We start from the raw sequence: 17,228 nt of genomic DNA, 5'->3' as shown, positions 1-17,228 counted from the left end.
TTTATGTGTGTGTGTGTGTGTGGCCAGCTCAGCCCACCAGGGGGCGGGGCTGGCTGGCATGTGGTGCTGGGGGATTAAACCGCGGTCCCTGTGCTTCGCTAAGCTTGTTCCAAGTAGGTGCTTTAGACCACTGAGCCATCTCACCAGCCCTGTTCTGTTTTCCTAATGTGCAAATTTATCGCTATAAATTTTCCTCAAGACAGCTTTCATTACATCCCACAGGTTTCGGTAGTTGTTATCCACATTTTCATTTAATTGTAAATATTTCTTAATTTCTTCTTTAATTTCATCTGTGACCCACTGGTTATTTAATTTCCATGCATTTATGGTGTTTTTGTGATTGCTTTTGTCAATAATTTCCAGTTTTATTGGGTTGTGCTCTGACAGTACACATGGGATAATTTCAATTTCTTCATATTTACTTAAGAATGCTCTGTGTGCTAGTATGTGGTCTATTTTGGAGAATGTCCCATGTGCAGCTGAGAAGAACGTGTATTCTGTTGTTGCTGGGTGAAACAGTCTCTAAAGGTCTCCCAACTCAATTTCTTCACAAGTCTGGTTTAGTTCTGTTGTTTCTTTGTTGATTTTTTTGCCTACTTGATCTATCTCTTTGTGACAGCGGTGTTAAATTCCCCCTTACTATTATATTATTGCTCATTTCATTTTTCATGTCTGTTAACATCTGTCTTATGTAGAAAGTACTCCTACATTGGGTGCATATATATTTATAATTGCTATCTCTTCCTCTTGCAGTTTTCCCTTAACAAGTATGTAGTGACTTTATCTCTTTGAATGAATTTTTGGTTTGAAGTTGATATTGTCAGCAACAAGGATAGCTAGCTACCTCTGCTTTTTCTCTGATTTCCTGTGGCATGGGGGGTTGTTTTCCATCCTTTGACTTTTAGCCTTTAAATTTACTTTTGAGTTGTGTTTCTTACATGCAGCATATTGTTGGATTTTGTTTCTTAATCTACTCTGCTAGTCTGTTTCTTTTGATTGGTGAGTTGAGGCTGTTTACACTGATAGTTATGGCTGACATGTATAGGGTTATCTTTGTCATGTCATGTTATTTTCCTGCTATAGGTACTGTACTTTTTCCCAATTTTTAATTACTTGCTCTGTTTGGTGGTTCCTTTCTGTTGTTCTTAAAGCTATGATCACATCTGTCTCTTTCTAGAATATCTGTCAGTACTCACCACTGAATTTGACAGATAGCCTTGCAGGTTACAGCAGTTTAGGTTAGGAAGTTATTTTCTTTCAGGACCTGAAATACTTCACTCCAAGCTCTTCCTTGGATGGCTTGTTGAGAAATCTGCTATGATACTGATGGGCTTAGCATGTAAGTGATCTGTTTCTTCTCTCTGGCAGTTTTTAATATTCTATTCTTTTGCTAAATTTCTGAGATCTTGATTATTATGTGTCTAAGTGTAGATTTACTGTACATTTATTATGGCTGTTTAGAGTTCTACATTCCTCACTTATGAGTATGTCAGGTTCATTTCTCATGTCTGGAAAGTTTTCTGCTAGTACTTCTGCAAATGGACTTTTTATGTCATTGTGTCATTTTTATGTCTCTTGCTGCTTTGTTAACACCTAGTATTCTTATACTTTTCTTTGCATTGTCTTATACTGCTGAATTGTTATTTCCTGGTTCCTTGTTAGTTTTAAAAGATCTTTCCTTTCATATTCATTAGCTGCACCAGCGTCTTCGAAGTCTGAAGGTCTCTTGTTTCATTCAAGCAGTTTTGCCAGCTTTCAATGGAGTTCTTAATTTCCTGGATATCTGTTTGAATCTGTTCCATTTCATGCATTCTAATTCTTTCCTTTATTGTTCAGTGTTTCCATCATTTTTGTATTCTCCTCTATTTTTTATCTACATTTTCTTTAGCTGTACTGAGCAATTCTTTTTTTTTTTAACCTGAGAGATTAATTCTGATTTTATTTCTTCTATATAGCCTGATGGACTTGTTTCTTTACTTCAACTGCTATCATTTCAGAAATTTCAGGTGTGTGATTTCCAAGTTCTTATATGTCTCTGTCTCCTGGATTTGTTCTGGGTGGGCTAGAGGATTGAGATTGTCTTTTGCTCCTATATTTTGGAATTTTTGAAGCTCCTAGTAATCTCCCAGAGGACTGCAAGCCACCCAGAGTCCACCAAAGTTCTTAAATGTCTCCAGGTGGACATCTGCTTGTTCTGGGCTCACAGCTCGCAGCTCTCCTGCATCCCACAGGCCACTCAAGAGTCCTCCTAAGTTCTTAAAAGGTTGGACTGGCACCAGTACAAGCTCTACGCCTGCTCACTGGGAGGTAAGGAAGGTCAGAGCTTAGCAGAGTCCCACAGGCTGCCCAGAGTCTGCCAAAGTTAGATTAAACAAACTTTTAAAAAGATATATCACAAAAAAAAAATCTATATTCTAGCACAAGTCAGCAGATTGTACCTTTCAAACACAACCTCTGCTTTCCAAAACTAGGTCTCAGCTGCAGAATGAATATATTCTACTATCTTTTCCTCTTCAGTCCCAATTACAGATGGGTTTTTACTGTTTTGTCTGTCTAAGCAAAAATGCAATGTAAAGTAAAAAGAAGTGGTATTTTCTAGCTCAGTGGTCTAAATACATTGCCAAACAGCACAATGGAGAGCAAAATATACATTGCATAACAGAAAAATTAACTTAGAAAGGATGCTGAATTAGAGACCCTTTAATGCTTAAACACAAGTCATTTATTATTTGAAAATTAGGGTGATATATCTCACATTTTTAGACAGACAGCTGCCTAATAAATTGCTTATATGCATAATGAAATTCTTTAGCCACTCCCAGAATGAAAGTATTCTATTACGAATTTGAATTACAATACAGTGACTCAAAAATTTAGTTCCATCATTAGTTCACTGGAATCTATGGTTTTAGTCATTGCCACAGCTACCGTCACCTTCAAAATGGCATCATATAAAAGAGATTTTGGGAAGGGTTTACTACCAATATTAAATGGAAATCCAGATTTTATATGATCTCTCCGTTCACTCTGTACCTTTAACTTTTAAGCATGTCTAATTAAAGCATCATTACAATATATATAGATGGCAGGAATATCTCCCAGGTTCTGACTTGATCACTAAACCAGACAAAGCAAGGGTTTGTTTTATCTTAAATGGGAGAATGGCAGTAGGTGGTAAAATGTTGAAGGCAAAGGTAATGATCTTGATTTAGATAAGTTAAAACATGAAATCAAGATAAAAATGGGAGTTTGGCTTCTAAGGTTGTATCATCATCATCATCATCATCATCATCATCATCATCTTTTTGAGACAAGGTCTTGCTATACAGTTCAGGCTAGCCTTGAGCTCAATTTGTAGTGCAGGCTGGTCTCAAACATGCAACAATCCTCCTGCCTCAGCCTCCCAACTACTGCGATTATAGACTTGCACCACCATGCCCAGCCTTCTCTATCCACTGAAAGAAGCCCTTCTTTCAGTAAATTTCAGTGTTAGAAATAGCAAAAACAAAGTAAGTGTTAACAAACTAAAATCACAAATTTTCCCACTGTAAAAGGTATTTTCTGAAGCCAGTGACAGCAATATCAGAAGGTCATTAAAATCACATGCAAAGTCATTTAAGCTTTGATCTAACAGGAGTTCTACAGTGAGGAAGTGAAAAAATTACAATAACGATGCACAGTATTTCTAAGTGGAATGTGAATCTCATGTTCATAGATTCCTGGAAAAATCAATAAACTTCAATAATTTGAGGGGAAACTATTAGAATTTTTATGATCAAGTTGTAAAAGTCAGAGGAATCTTTATTACAGTGTCACATTTTATCAGAAAAAAATACCAAATAATGTTCTTATGGCTTCTTAATTCTAATTATTATAGAGTTGTAATGTAATCTAAATATTGTTAAACAGTGTAAATCACTAGTATAATTTTTAGTTTCTTTTCCCAGGTGAAGTTGTACTGAAAATTTTTCTTTCTCAGAGATGCAAAATGGCAAAGTAGTGGTAGCAGCAAACTACAGCCTTGCCAGGACCTGGAATCCAGACATCAAGGGAAAAAACAATCCCTTGAGAAAAAGGAAAAAAGAAGGAGATCTCCAGGTGCGGGGAGCAGCTAAGCCAGAGGCTGAGCTCAGGTTCGGTGGACTCCTTGGGCCTGGAGCAAAGCAGGTCCAGGAACAGCGAATACCAGATGTAGACAGTGTGAACAAGCAGACCTCTAGCTCGGCGGCACGTCGGCAGGTGTCCAGCCTTGCTGTACCTCACTACTAACTGTCATACAGAGAGTTCTGAAATGTCTCGCTTTCCATGTTCACAGGAAAATCCTGAGACCTTGCACTTCTGACTCCATCACGCGCTTCCCCTCTTTGCTCTGGGTATAAAGATACACTGCACTGCACTGCTGCCGCCCCTCCGCCCAGTCCCAGCCTTCCCTCAGTATGTGTCTCAATTTTTCATAATCTCCTATTGCCCTCTCAGGACCCACAGCCTGCACGTAATATGACACTAGGAATCAGGAAGCTGACAGGAAAATTAGAAGCTACAGAGAAGTTAGGGAAACAGAACCGCAGTGTAGAGGGGAAAAAAAAAAAGCAGCAGTCTGGAAGCTTTCCTCAGGTCCTGGGGAGGGGGAACCTGCATCCACAGACACAAGATAAATCCACGGAGCTGGAGCTGCCATGAGAGGCTACAAACTGGCCCCGCAATGCTGGGCCCCACAGCATGCACATTCTGGTCTGAGAATGTTTACTCAGGAACATTTCAAAAATGGGCTGAGTATTTAAGACAACCTCAGAAGAGCTGAAAACCAACTCTACGTCAGGGTTCCCAGTGTGACCCTCTCACAGTGACTGGATGAGAGATAGGCATACAAGACAGTCGGAAGTGAGCACAAGGCACACAGAGACCCCCTCCACCATTTAAGCTCATGGCAGCACTTGAAGATACACTCATAAGAGAAATAAACCAGACCCACATGTGTTAGTATCGTATTGTCTCCCTAGTACAAGAACTCAAAAAAAAAAAAAAAAAAAGAAAAGAAAAGAAACAAATATATAAAGGTGTAACACAATTAAAAGGAAAATGAGGGGCCAGAGAGATGGCTCAGGGGAATAAGCGCTTTCTTGGCAAGTGCGAGGGCCTAAGTTCAACCCCAGGTTCTGCCAAAAAAAAAGGAAAGTGAGAACTTGAGGATGAGACAACAAAGAGAGGACAAGGAGAAAAGCTAGGAAACGTGACAGGGGCAAAGTCATACACTTATATGCACAAGATGGGTAAGGCAAATGATCCTGAGAATCTTCCGCAGGTTTCTGGACACTAGCAGTTAATTGGTAGGATTCTCACCCTGACTAAATATATATACTGATACCCGTGAACTAAGCAACTGCACTGAAGATAGCAATGTATACTACTAGGGTCATGCTTGGAATGCCTGTCATTCTGGTCTTCTAAATATGTACTGCTTATCATGTCATACCAATTACTGCCATACTGTCTCTCAAGTAGATATTTGTTTAAAAAGGGGGGAAGGAATAAATGAAAACAAAAGACAAGAAAAAAAAGTCACAGGACTGTCCTGTTACAATGCTGTGCATGGTTAGATTTCTAAATTTCTTTATAAAATATATAACTGTTTATTCCTATTTTTTTTATTTTTTCTTCATATTCTGTAGGGACTTAAAGTTTAACATATCAATACTTGATGGAAAATACCTGTTCCATATTATGCCTAAGATGTTTGATATTCAGACAGATAGTAAGGTTAAGCTGAACTGCCTATGTTGTAGGGTAATAATAATAAGCTTCTCTTCTGGAGGGTTAACAACTTAAGCTTGCAGACCAAAAATCTGAGAAAAAGAAGAGCTGCAAGGACAGAAAACATTTTGGCCCTAGCCTTTCAAGGTCAGTGAGGACTTAGGACATAGGAGAACCTGCACTGTAATATCATGTAACTCAGTTGTGTCCCAAATTTTCTGATCAAGGAGATTATGAGACCACAGAGGAAGGTGATCAATGATGTAGAGTGTGCCTAAGGAGAGTCACATGGAGAGAAAACATTCTCTCAGGCTTTCACACATAGTAAATTGGTCAAGCAATGGCCATCACTCATCCACATGGCTGACACTGACAAAGGATCTACAAACTGTACAAGGTTTCAGGGTAAATCCTGAGGGGATCTGACTGACCTTGTCAAATACAAAAGTTACATTTCTTACTATATAGGTCTTGCTTTATCTTGGTATTAACCATCCAGCAGCAAAATATAAAAATGAAGTATAAAAAGTAAAGCCATATTAATATGCTGAGCTGTAAAAGGCTCAAGTCAACAACTTCTGACATTGCCAGTCTTACGGAAAACCCACTACTATTATGGACTATATATTCCAAAATATAATGGAATATTTTGCTGAATTCACACACCTACAATATTTAAATGATAATGGAATACCCTTCTCTGACAAAACTAAACAAAAAAGGGGGATACAAATGAATGACCATTTGATATCTGTATATTCAAAATAGGATAGATATACAGCGGCATTCTCTTCATTCAATGAATAGAGAGATCTGTTCTAATAGTGTTTGTGGACAGGGTATCATCTTGTACAATGAATAACCACTAACACAACAATATACAATGTATTAATTATTTAAACTGCACTAGTAATCAGTCTTGAAACTGTCTCATTGCTATTTATTTCTCAATAAATTAAAAAAAAAAAAAAAAGCTCATGGCAGGAAGACATGGGCCCCACGCTCCACAGTGAAAAGCTGGGTGCGGTTTGTGTGGATTTCAGACACAGCCTGGTTGGAACACTAGTCTGCTTGAACCATACCTGCTGCCTGTATCCAGCACAGACCAAAGAGCAGACTGCTTTCTCTGACTACCAATCTAAGTAAGGACACACCTCAGCTTGTACCACTGCAGCAGCCAAGCGTAAATGGCCTTGGGCCTCCAGAACAGGGAGCACCTCACAAATCCACAAGCCATCATGCTAGGCAGAGAGAACCTAGACTTGACAGCAGCCTGAGGAATGAATGATTAAAAAACAACAGTCTACACTGAGTTTTTTGCCACTGTGTTCTCTCCTGCATGGATGGCCCGCCCTTGTGCTATATAAGGTACACATCTTTTCCTACTTTTATTTGGCCCAAACTCACTTTGCAGGGCCCATTTAGTAAAAATTTGCTACCATTTGAAAAGAAAAAGTTGAGTGGGGGACCTTGCTATCCCACTGTCACAAATCAATCAACAAGACAAACGGCAACAAAGAAATATGAGATTTGAGTGAAACATTCTAACAAATGGACTCAGAAGATAGCTACACAGTGTTCTATCTAACAACAACCAAGTACACTTGCTTCAGAGCAGCACACAAGTCTTTCTCCAAAACAGTCCACATGGTAGCCCATAAAACATGCTTAAGGAATGCAAAAGAATCAAATCTTTCCGTGGATATCGTCCAATCATAGCACAATGAAACGAGAAATCAGAGCCAAAACAAATCACAGAAAATAAGCAAACACATGAAAATTACACAAATAGGTTTGGTATCCAGATTTTAGGTCTAGAAAAGGCATCAGGGAAGCATTCAAGTAATTACAAAGCATCAAGGAAGAAAAAACGTAGCAGAGCAACCACAGCACAGGAGTGACTAAACACAAGAAAAAGGAAAAGCCCTTTTTCCAGTGGCCACCTGCAGTCCTCCTTTCAGGCAGCACAAGTGAAGGCTTTAAGTGAGGAGCCTTGCACGTATGCATTTGAAAACCACTTACCATTCAACACCTCTTTATTTACATCACATTACTTCAGCCAGGAAAGAGAGGCCATTAATCCCATTTTAGGCCTTAAACAAATGGCTAAATTTAGTGATCTACTTGAAATAGCACAATAAGCTGTAGCAAGCATTTTTTTTTCAAAATTCCAAAAACTCACTTACTCTCCAAAGCTATCTTGTAAAGAAAAAACTACTCTTCCTGTCACACCTCAAAGCACACTTGCTTTCCAGCAATTACAAAGATGGCTTTCACTAGGAACTCTACCACTCCTGTTCTTGCCTCCAGTATCAGCAATCAGAAAAAATAACTGCAGCTTTTCAATTCAGCTAGAGGGCAAGATTTCTCTTCTTTACCACATTTCATTAGGAACTCCACACTGACTTTCTCGGGTGTTGAGAGCACACAGAGTCCTCACTGCATCCCTGGGAGGGTTAGGAAAGCAGGAAATATACTCCCAGTCTTTCTCCATCTCTTCACTTCCAACTGCCTAGGGAGGAAGCAGTGGCTTCGGCGGTCAGGAGCTTGGAGCCAGCATCCCTTCACCCAGGGCTCCCTCTCTCTTTTTTCAGAACCAGCTGGCTCATGGGATCTAACCCATGCTCCCTCACATCCTACCTCTCAGGGGCAGCCTCTGCCTCCATGGGGAGGCCTCCAGCTAGTAGCTGTGCCAGTGACATGGTTGGCATTTTTCTTTAGTTCAGAGATGAAGGATTAAACCTCCTTGGCCACAGATCTACAAGTCTTTATTGCTATCTATCAGTTTTCTCAGTAGTAAAGTTGATGCTCTGATTTCCATTTACTTTTGTCTCCTTTCTCAATTAGTTACGCAGTTATGAAGAAAAAAAAAACAAAAGATTTTTTACTGGTCCTCTAAAGTTACAAGCAGGGATAAAGGCTAAAAAATCAGTCACACAGAAGAGCTCTTTTGTTTTTTGCCCCTGAAAGTTCCTACATTAAGAATTTATATGTGTATTTGACAAGATGGTTTGAGCGAATCAAACCTTGGCGTGGGTGGCAGACTCCTAAACATTATTTCCCTCCGGGAGCAAGATCAGACGTGAAGCAATCCACAGTTCAGATCAGATGATCCTGTATCTCAAGAATTATTACAGATCTGAAACTCTAATATATACCTAAAATTCTGTCTGCATTTTGTAATCTGTATGTACCATTTAAATCATATCTTTGAACTTTCACAGTTCAAACAAAGTACAGCTACAGAAACAAATCACTGAGTGAATATGAGCTTCTTATTCTTCATATGTAATAATGCAGATAGCACCTTCTGCGGCTCGGCTCAGAGTTTTTAAAAGGCTTGAATTAGATTCTAAATTCATTTTAGTTTTTTCTAACGTATACAGTTACTACCTTTTGCCACTAGATGGCAAAGCTGCATCAGGGCAAAAGTTGACCAAGCCCAAGGGATTTAACAGCTAAGTGAGATGTGCGGAAAATAAAATTCCGGGTGTTTTCCTACATCTGAGGATACTTAGACGCTATGACATTTAAATCTTCCAGGAAATGAAAGTGTTATCAATGCCTTTACTTTTCATTTAGAAAGCTTAATTCATTTTAATTTAGGATGTGAGTAACCCTCTGAAGAGTCTCCGTACCAGGTAAAACATCCCAATGTTTTATTGGTAGTAAAGAATGACTGAACATTTACCTCTGACCCCAAACTGAGAGAAACGATCTCCCCCTCAAAAGCAGAATGGGTGTCAATATGCGCAGGAATTCCTGAAATAGACAATAAGATAACGTGTTACTTCATTTTTCCTTTTAGTAGACTTAAAATGACTACTATAAATGCAGATTTACATAATTATGGTGAAAACACTGGTTATCAAGGTACTACAGGACTGGGGAGATAGCGCAGCGGTCTAAGCACCTGCCTGGCAAGCACAAGGACCTGAGTTCGATCCTCAGTACCACATGCTGTACCACATGCTGTACCAGCCCAGGAACCCTGGCTTGCTGTGCAGGTCCTGAAATCAGGCGTGGTGGTGCAAACCTGTAATCCCAGCACTGGGAAGGCTGAGACAGGAGGATCACTATGATTTCAAGCTGCATAGCAAGACTCTGTATCCAATAAATAAATAAATATTTAAAAAAAAAAATAAAAGGTACCGTAACTTTAGTTAACAGGCAACATGGCAAATATGGTTTAAAAAAACCCTGAATTAAATCATACTAAAAATATTTTGACTTCATACCTTAAATAACTTAAGGCACCACTGGAATTTAACTCTAAAGTAAGAGTCAGAAGTCACTGTTTAGGACACTTATCCAATCCCAGTGCCACAGGAAGATGGGGAAGAGAAAGACAGTCTTTCTTCCCCTGGAGAACTAAAGTCCCAGGTCCTTGGAAAACAAAAGCATCACCATGACAGAAGACCAAGAGTATCAATAATTAGGACACGCGACCTCCACTGACCTACAGGTCTGCTAGGTAGACACATGGGAGTAAAGAAGCGTGCTACACGGAAGAGGATACAAAGCAAGAGAGTCCTGTCCTCACGTTAACAGACCAGGGAAAGACAGGGACATAAGCAGTTTAAATACCTGTGCATCACGATAAAGATGGAAAAAGCAAACAAACTATAACTGCTGTATTTATGAAACTTTTAAGTATCATTTCATTATGATATCAGATGAGGATGCTGTTAACAAAGGCAAGAAATTTATAACTTAAATATTTTTCATTACTGTTATCCTAGAGTTGCATTCCATACTCTCAAATAGAAAAAGAAAACAAAAGCTCATCCAACTGTCAGCCCTCTTCCTTCTGTAGTTATTTGATTCTTCCGTTATGCGTGTCTCACATTTTTCAAGCAATCCACTTATCTAAACACAGTGTTGAGAGAGGAACAAGGCAAAAGAAACAAACAAAAAAAAAAAAAAAAAATCACACACTCATTGGTGTCAGTCTGTTTAAGCTCTTCGATCAAAATTCCTCCCGGAATTGAGATGTAGATTTGCAGAAGATTAAGGGCAAGGCAAGGAGGCTCATTCCGATAATCCCAGCTACTCTCATGCTGAGGCAGGAAGATCATATATTTGAGCTCAGCCTGGGGAAATATCTCAAAATAAAAGTACTTTTTATAGAACGGAGGATGTAGCTCACTACAAAGACCCTGGGTTCAATTCTCAGTCCTGCAATGAATAAATAAGGCCAGGATATAGCTCAGTGGTATAGGGGTGCAAAGGAAGGGAGGTGGGAGAGATGGGCGGAAAGGAGAAGACAAAGGGAGGAGGGAGAAGGGGAGGAAAGGACAGGGGAGAACGGGGGAAGCAAAGTAATCTGTGTTAGTTTCAGCTAATAGTATCTTTGATCTTGAAAAGTTATATAACATCCTTGGTTCTGAAATACATGATTGGAATTTTAAAACAAGAAATACTTACCTTGCCCAGGTTCATACTGATTTATGGTCAGCTGGTCAGGTTTATGTTTAATGTAACCTTCTGCCAACCATTTCTCCAGAAAGCTGTCACAAATATCAGGAAGACCTAAAGTCAGTAATCATAAAAATAAGGCAATATATATTAAAATATTTACTTTGTATATTTTACCAGGGCTGGGGGGAGAGGATCACTCTGATTAAAAACCACACAGATTTCAGTATAGCGGTCAGATCCTGTGATGGTTTGTGTCTAGTTCTCCCTCAAAGCCTCATGCAGTCACTGGGGCAGCTTCTAGAATTTGTGATTAATACATGATCCAGTGTGCAGATTAACTGAAAACAGACAGCCTGGATGCAGTGTAAGAGAGGCGTGGGCCGGGGAGATGGCTCAGTGGAGTAAGTGCTTCCCTGGTAAGCACAAGGGCCTGAGTTCAATCCCCGGTTCCGCCAAAAAAAAAAAAAGAAAAGAAAAAGAGAGAGAGAGAGAGAGGTGTGCTGGCAGCCACAGCCTGCTCCTCCCTTTCAGCTCTGGCTGTTTTGCTGTTTTCCGCTGCCATGAATGGCTGCCCTCTACCACGTGCCACTCTGCCTTGGAGTCAGCCAAGTATGGACTGAAACCTCCACTAACTGTGAGGTAAATAGACCTTTCCTTCCCTTATTTTGGGTGTCAGGTATTTTGTCTCAGCAAAGACAGAAAAGTAACTCAGGTCCATTTATATAACAATAAACCTAAAACAAAATAATTAAAAACTAAATTTTTCTTAAGAACCTTTCAAAGTTATACCTTTGATTTTATCAAATTGAAAAGTCCAAAAGAATAATTTTTTAAACAATTTTAGTTTTCTTTAAAAATAGTAATACATGCTGAATATATCTTATCCAAAGTACTTGGAACCAGATATGTTTCAAATTACACTTTTTAAAAAATATTTTGGAATATTTTCATATACATCATAGATATCTTAGAGATGCAACCCAAGTGGAAAGAGGGACTCCATTCATGTTTCATACATACCTATTTATGTACATACAAGGACTAAAGACAGGACATTAATGTTCAATAAGTTTCAAATTTTGGAGCAATTTGAATTTTAAATTTTCAGATCAGGGATGCTCAACTTGTATATTAGAGTGAAGAAATTCACTTGACCACTTTCTTTTTTGTTGTTTTACTGCGTTTCATTTATTTTAATCACTGCCTTTAAAAATACCACATTTCTGAAAATCTAACTTTCATGGGAATTGTAAATATTATATAACAATAGATGAAAAAACCTTAACAAAACCAAGTTCATAAAAACATTACTCCAACAAAAAAATATACCCAAGGTTTATAAAAATCTATAGTAAATCTGTCCGAGAACCCATTTTTAGAAACTGGTAAAGAATATGGAAAAGAATGTATAGACAATGAAACACATGTAAATGGCCCAGCTCCTTATTAATCTGAAAATAACAAATTTAAAGCCTTTATAATACCACACGTTGGTAAAGGTGGGGGAAAGAGGGCATACTTGGTGAGAATATATTGGCACAGATGTTTCAGGGAGCAGTTCGTACACTGTTAAGAAAATATAGGTTTTGATACAATAATTCTATTTCTTAGTAATCTCTTAAGTAACTCTCTCATAGTACATAAAGAGGCATACATAAAAGTATTTACTGTAGTGCTCCTTGTAAATGCTAAAAACTAGAAATAGCTAAATGTCTACCAATAAGGAACTAAATACAGCATTACGGGACATTCAGTACAAGGAAAGACTATAAGATTGCTAAGACAGTGGAGAAAAGTTGGAATGATGCATGTAACACATGAATACACACTTCATACCATCTGATACAATCCTACATACAGTAAACCACGTACTCTAGTAGGTACACACGTATTTGTTTTTCAAAAGCATTAGAACAATAGCAGCACACAATGTTAAGAGGGATGAAGCGGGAAAGAACGATAATGGTGAGGAGGAGCCATTCACTTAATGTGATTTATCTAATAGTCATAACTGAGCACTTTCCTAATTTAAATGCTTCATATTCAATGGATTTTCTGGAAAGTTTACCCAAAATGACAAATGAAACATACACCCCCAACTATGATAAACTTCCAATAAAATAAATCTTCTTCCTAAGAAGGGTCACAAGGACAACCGACATTTTAGCCCTAGCCTTTCAAGGCCAGTGAAGACCCAGAACATAGATGAACCTGTACTGTAACCTCATGTAACTCGGCAGTGTCCCAAATTTTCTGATCAAGGCCATTATGGGGCCAAAGAGGAAAGTGATCAATGATGTAGAGTGTGCCTAAGGAGAGTCACATGGACAGAAAACATGCTCTCAGGCTTTCAAATAGAGCAAATTGGTCAAACAATGGCTGTGACTCATCCACATGGCTGACACTGACAAAGGATCTACAATCTGAGGTATAGGATCTCAGGAGGATCTCAGGATAAATCCTGAGGGGATTTGATTGACCTTATCAGATCCAAAAGTCACATTTCTTGTTATATAGGTCTTGCTTTATCTTGGTGTTAAGTATAAAAACAAAATATAAAAAGTAAAGCCATATTAATATGGCAAGCTATAAAAGCCTCAAGTCAACAACTTCTGACATATCCGACCAAGCCCAGGCCCTGCGAGTGTGGGGGAGAGCTTCTGCTCTGTCCTGCGCCACCCACCGCTCCAAGCCAGGCCCACCACGTGAGAGGCATTTCCCCGTGTTCTTCAGACCTCCCCAGCCTGGCCAGACTCAGCACAGCCCGCTGTCTGAGTGAGAACTTCCACCGCACCTACAATATTTAAATGACAATGGAATACCCTTCTCTGACAAAACTAAACAAAAAAGGGGGATACAAATGAATGACCATTTGGTATCTGTATATTCAAAATAGGATAGAGATACAGCTGCATTCTCTTAATTCAAAGAATAGAGAGATCTGTTCTAATAGCGTCTGTGGACAGGGTATCATGTCTGTATCTTGTACAATGAATAACCAGAACAGTATGCAATGTGTTAATTAAACTGTGCTAATAATCAGTTTTGAAACTGTCTCATTGCTATTTGTTTCACAATAAAATTGTTTTTTAAAAAAATCCTTTTTCTAAACCCACATTTATTATTCACCAACAATTACTTACCCTCAAGTAATGGCTTGTCTTTATCTACATTGTTGTTCTCATAGTGGAATTCATAGCCAAAATGTTTTACTCGTCTGTGTTTTAAAGATTTCTGACCTAGGTGAAGAGAAATAAGCTATTTAGAAGAAATAGAACTAGTTTTTTTTTTTTTATAAATATGTATATTTTTTAAAAACCTCCACTTATCATAGGAATTAGCGAGAATACAAACTGTGGATAAATTTATGATTGAATCTAATATCCTGAGGGGACAAGTCCTTGGCTTGGTCCAGAAGCTTCTTTTAACTTCTCCCACAGTTTTTTTCATTACTACAGTCTTTTATCTATTTCAGCCAACATAATCAGTGAAAATTACTTTGGTAATAGTAGCATTTGTTAAGTTATTGTCTTTTCTGCTATTCCAGCCCCACCCCTGGGGCACAGTGAGACTGTGATTGAAACTGGGCGTGGTGGCGCGCCTTTAACCCCAGTGCTTGGGAGGCTGTAAACAGGAGGATCACTATGAATGAGATCTACGTAGTGAGACCCTGTAGATCCTGTAGACCCTGTCCTAGAATAAAAAAGTCACTATCCTTTTTTAAAATCAATATTCTAACTTTCAATAGATGCTTATGCAGATTTGTCAGTAGTTACCCAGCCAAAGGCCCACTTGCAATCTGGAAAATACTCAGTGTTTTCCGTAGGCCCAGTAATTCATATACTCCAGTAATAATAGAAAAGTCCAACTTGTTTGAAGCAATACACAAGGGCCATAAAAGATTAAAAAAAAAAAAAAAAGGATCAAACCTCACATTTAAGAGATATCTACTAATGGGTCTACAAAATGTTCTGACTAGTGTTTTTTATAATTACAAACTTCAAAAGGTTATTGTATTCCAGACCTGCTAAATGGTTACTGTATCCTGTTGATATTATTATGTGTTTGTTTCTTTGGTTCTGTCTTTCCCCTAGTCCCGCTCTATATACTGGTACTCCTTAGAAGAGGGACTCAGACATTTAGAAACAGGGTGTCAATTCTCTAGAGCTAATCCTGTGCTTGTGCCCATGTTGCTTGGTTTCAGAGTTGCTGGATCCATGGGTCTAGGTATTTCAGGTTTAGTGGTTGGAGACCAAAACTTTAGATGGCTTAGTGAACAAGCTGACAAGGACTTGTCCAATTTACAAGACTCGGTGTCTAAGTTGGAAGAATCCCTCGGTTCACTAGCAAAAATGGTTTTACAAAATCGTAGAGGATTAGACCTACTACTACTCAAAGAAGGAGGGTTATGCGCAGCCCTAAAAGAAGAATGTTGTTTTTATGCCAACCATACTGGAGTAGTAAAAGAATCAATGGCTGAGCTTAAAAAAGGTCTAGGACAATGACAGAGAGAACGCTAAACTCAAGGTATTTTTGAATCTTGATTTAACCGTTCCCCATGGCTGACTACCTTATTGAATGCCTTGACAGGACCACTGATACTTCTGCTCCTCGCAGTGACTATTGGGCCCTGTATAATTAATAGAGTCATAGATTTCGTCTGCAACCAAATAGGTAATGTCAAACTGATGATTATTCGACAACAATATGAGGCCCTAACCACCAACAACTCAGATCTCTAGAATTAGAGATTTCCAACACAAAAAGGGGGGAATGTAAGGCCCAAATAGTTTTTAAAGTTCAAACTCCAGTCAAAAGAGACCACCCACTGGCTCCTGACCATAGGACTTGAGTAACCCATGTTCCAGAAACTCCAGATGGAGTTATAAAACCTTCGGCCACACTTGAAGGAACAATGCCTCCAGGCTTAGGACATTCTTGTGAGATAGGTTACAATGTTCAGTTAAACCCACCCATTCTCGAAATACCGCCGGAACCACAGAGTTAGCTCATAGTTACCCATTATCTACCCCTTCTTGATTTCCTTAAAAAGTCATATATTCAAACCCACCAATTATTTTAAAGGTCATCCTAAAACTAACCAATGCAATCTGCTTCTGTACACCGCTTGCTCCCTCCCCCTTTTGTGGTTTTTGCCTTTAAAAACTATACCCACCATGCTTAAGGCGCACTCTGTTCCTGCGTGTTCAGACCGCCCTACATGCACGTAGATAATAAAGCTTGCCCTTTGTGACTTACATGAGAAAAAAAAAAAATCAATATTCTAATTTTTTTTTTTTTATGTATTTGGTACAGGGTCACAAAATGCAGCTCAGACTCGTAGTGATCCTCTTGTTTTCAGCCTCCTCAGTGCTGGAGCACAGGCGTGTGCCACCACACCTGGTCTGGTGGGTGACTCAGCAGGCCCAGGAGCAGGGTCAGCGTGGCATGTGAGTGCTGGGGACTGAACCCCGGTTCCTGTGCTTGCCCTAAGCAGGTGTTTAGTCCACTGAGCTATCTCACCAGCCCTAAATTATTGCCTTTAAGAACTTTTTTTTTTTTTTTTTTGGTTCTTTTTTGGTTCCTTTTGAGACAGGTTCTTAATATGTAGTGCAAGCTGGCCTCAAACTCACAGTGATCTTCCTGTCTCAGCCTCTAAGTGCTGGGGATAACAGGTGTGCACCACCACACCCAGCTTTAAGAACATTTTACCATTTTGTGTGTGTGTGTGTGTGTGTGTGTGTGTGTGTGTGTGTGTGTATAGGGTGTTCAGGGTCTCACTACTAGATCGGACTCATAGTGATTCTCCTATTTACAGCCTCCCAACTGCTGTGATTACAGGCACGTGCCACTACGCCCATTCTCAATTGCCATCTCAGTGTACCCTGGGGATGGGGCTGGCATGGCAGGCCGTGGGATCGAACCCCCAGCTCCTGAGCCTGCTTGCAGGCACTTTAATCTGCTATTTGGCCGGCCTTATATATGTTATCCTTTTCTTTAAAAAAAAAAAAAATCTTATTTATTTACTTACTTGGGACAGGGTCTCATGCAGTTCA

The 17,228-nt window shown here is 39.1% G+C and overlaps 1 protein-coding gene across 7 annotated transcripts in view; it reads right to left on the bottom strand.

Annotated features, from left to right (window-relative positions):
• Alkbh8 (alkB homolog 8, tRNA methyltransferase) overlaps nt 1-17,228 on the bottom strand; it is a 79,150-nt gene that overhangs the window by 48,864 nt on the left and 13,058 nt on the right. For 6 of the 7 annotated variants that reach the window (XM_023709575.1, XM_023709570.1, XM_023709573.1 and 3 more), the window contains 3 exons: nt 14,316-14,411; nt 11,179-11,283; nt 9,443-9,513 (listed from right to left, as the gene is read on the bottom strand). In XM_023709575.1, coding sequence (XP_023565343.1) covers nt 9,443-9,513; nt 11,179-11,283; nt 14,316-14,411 — 272 coding nt within the window. The remainder of the gene's footprint in view (nt 1-9,442; nt 9,514-11,178; nt 11,284-14,315; nt 14,412-17,228) is intronic. The other variant, XM_023709572.1, reaches the window with a different exon arrangement.

The sequence above is a fragment of the Octodon degus genome, unplaced genomic scaffold (genome assembly GCF_000260255.1).
Source record: "Octodon degus isolate 3935 unplaced genomic scaffold, OctDeg1.0 scaffold00012, whole genome shotgun sequence".
Lineage (NCBI taxonomy): Eukaryota > Metazoa > Chordata > Mammalia > Rodentia > Octodontidae > Octodon > Octodon degus.
This window is presented reverse-complemented; position numbering and strand designations above follow the sequence as displayed.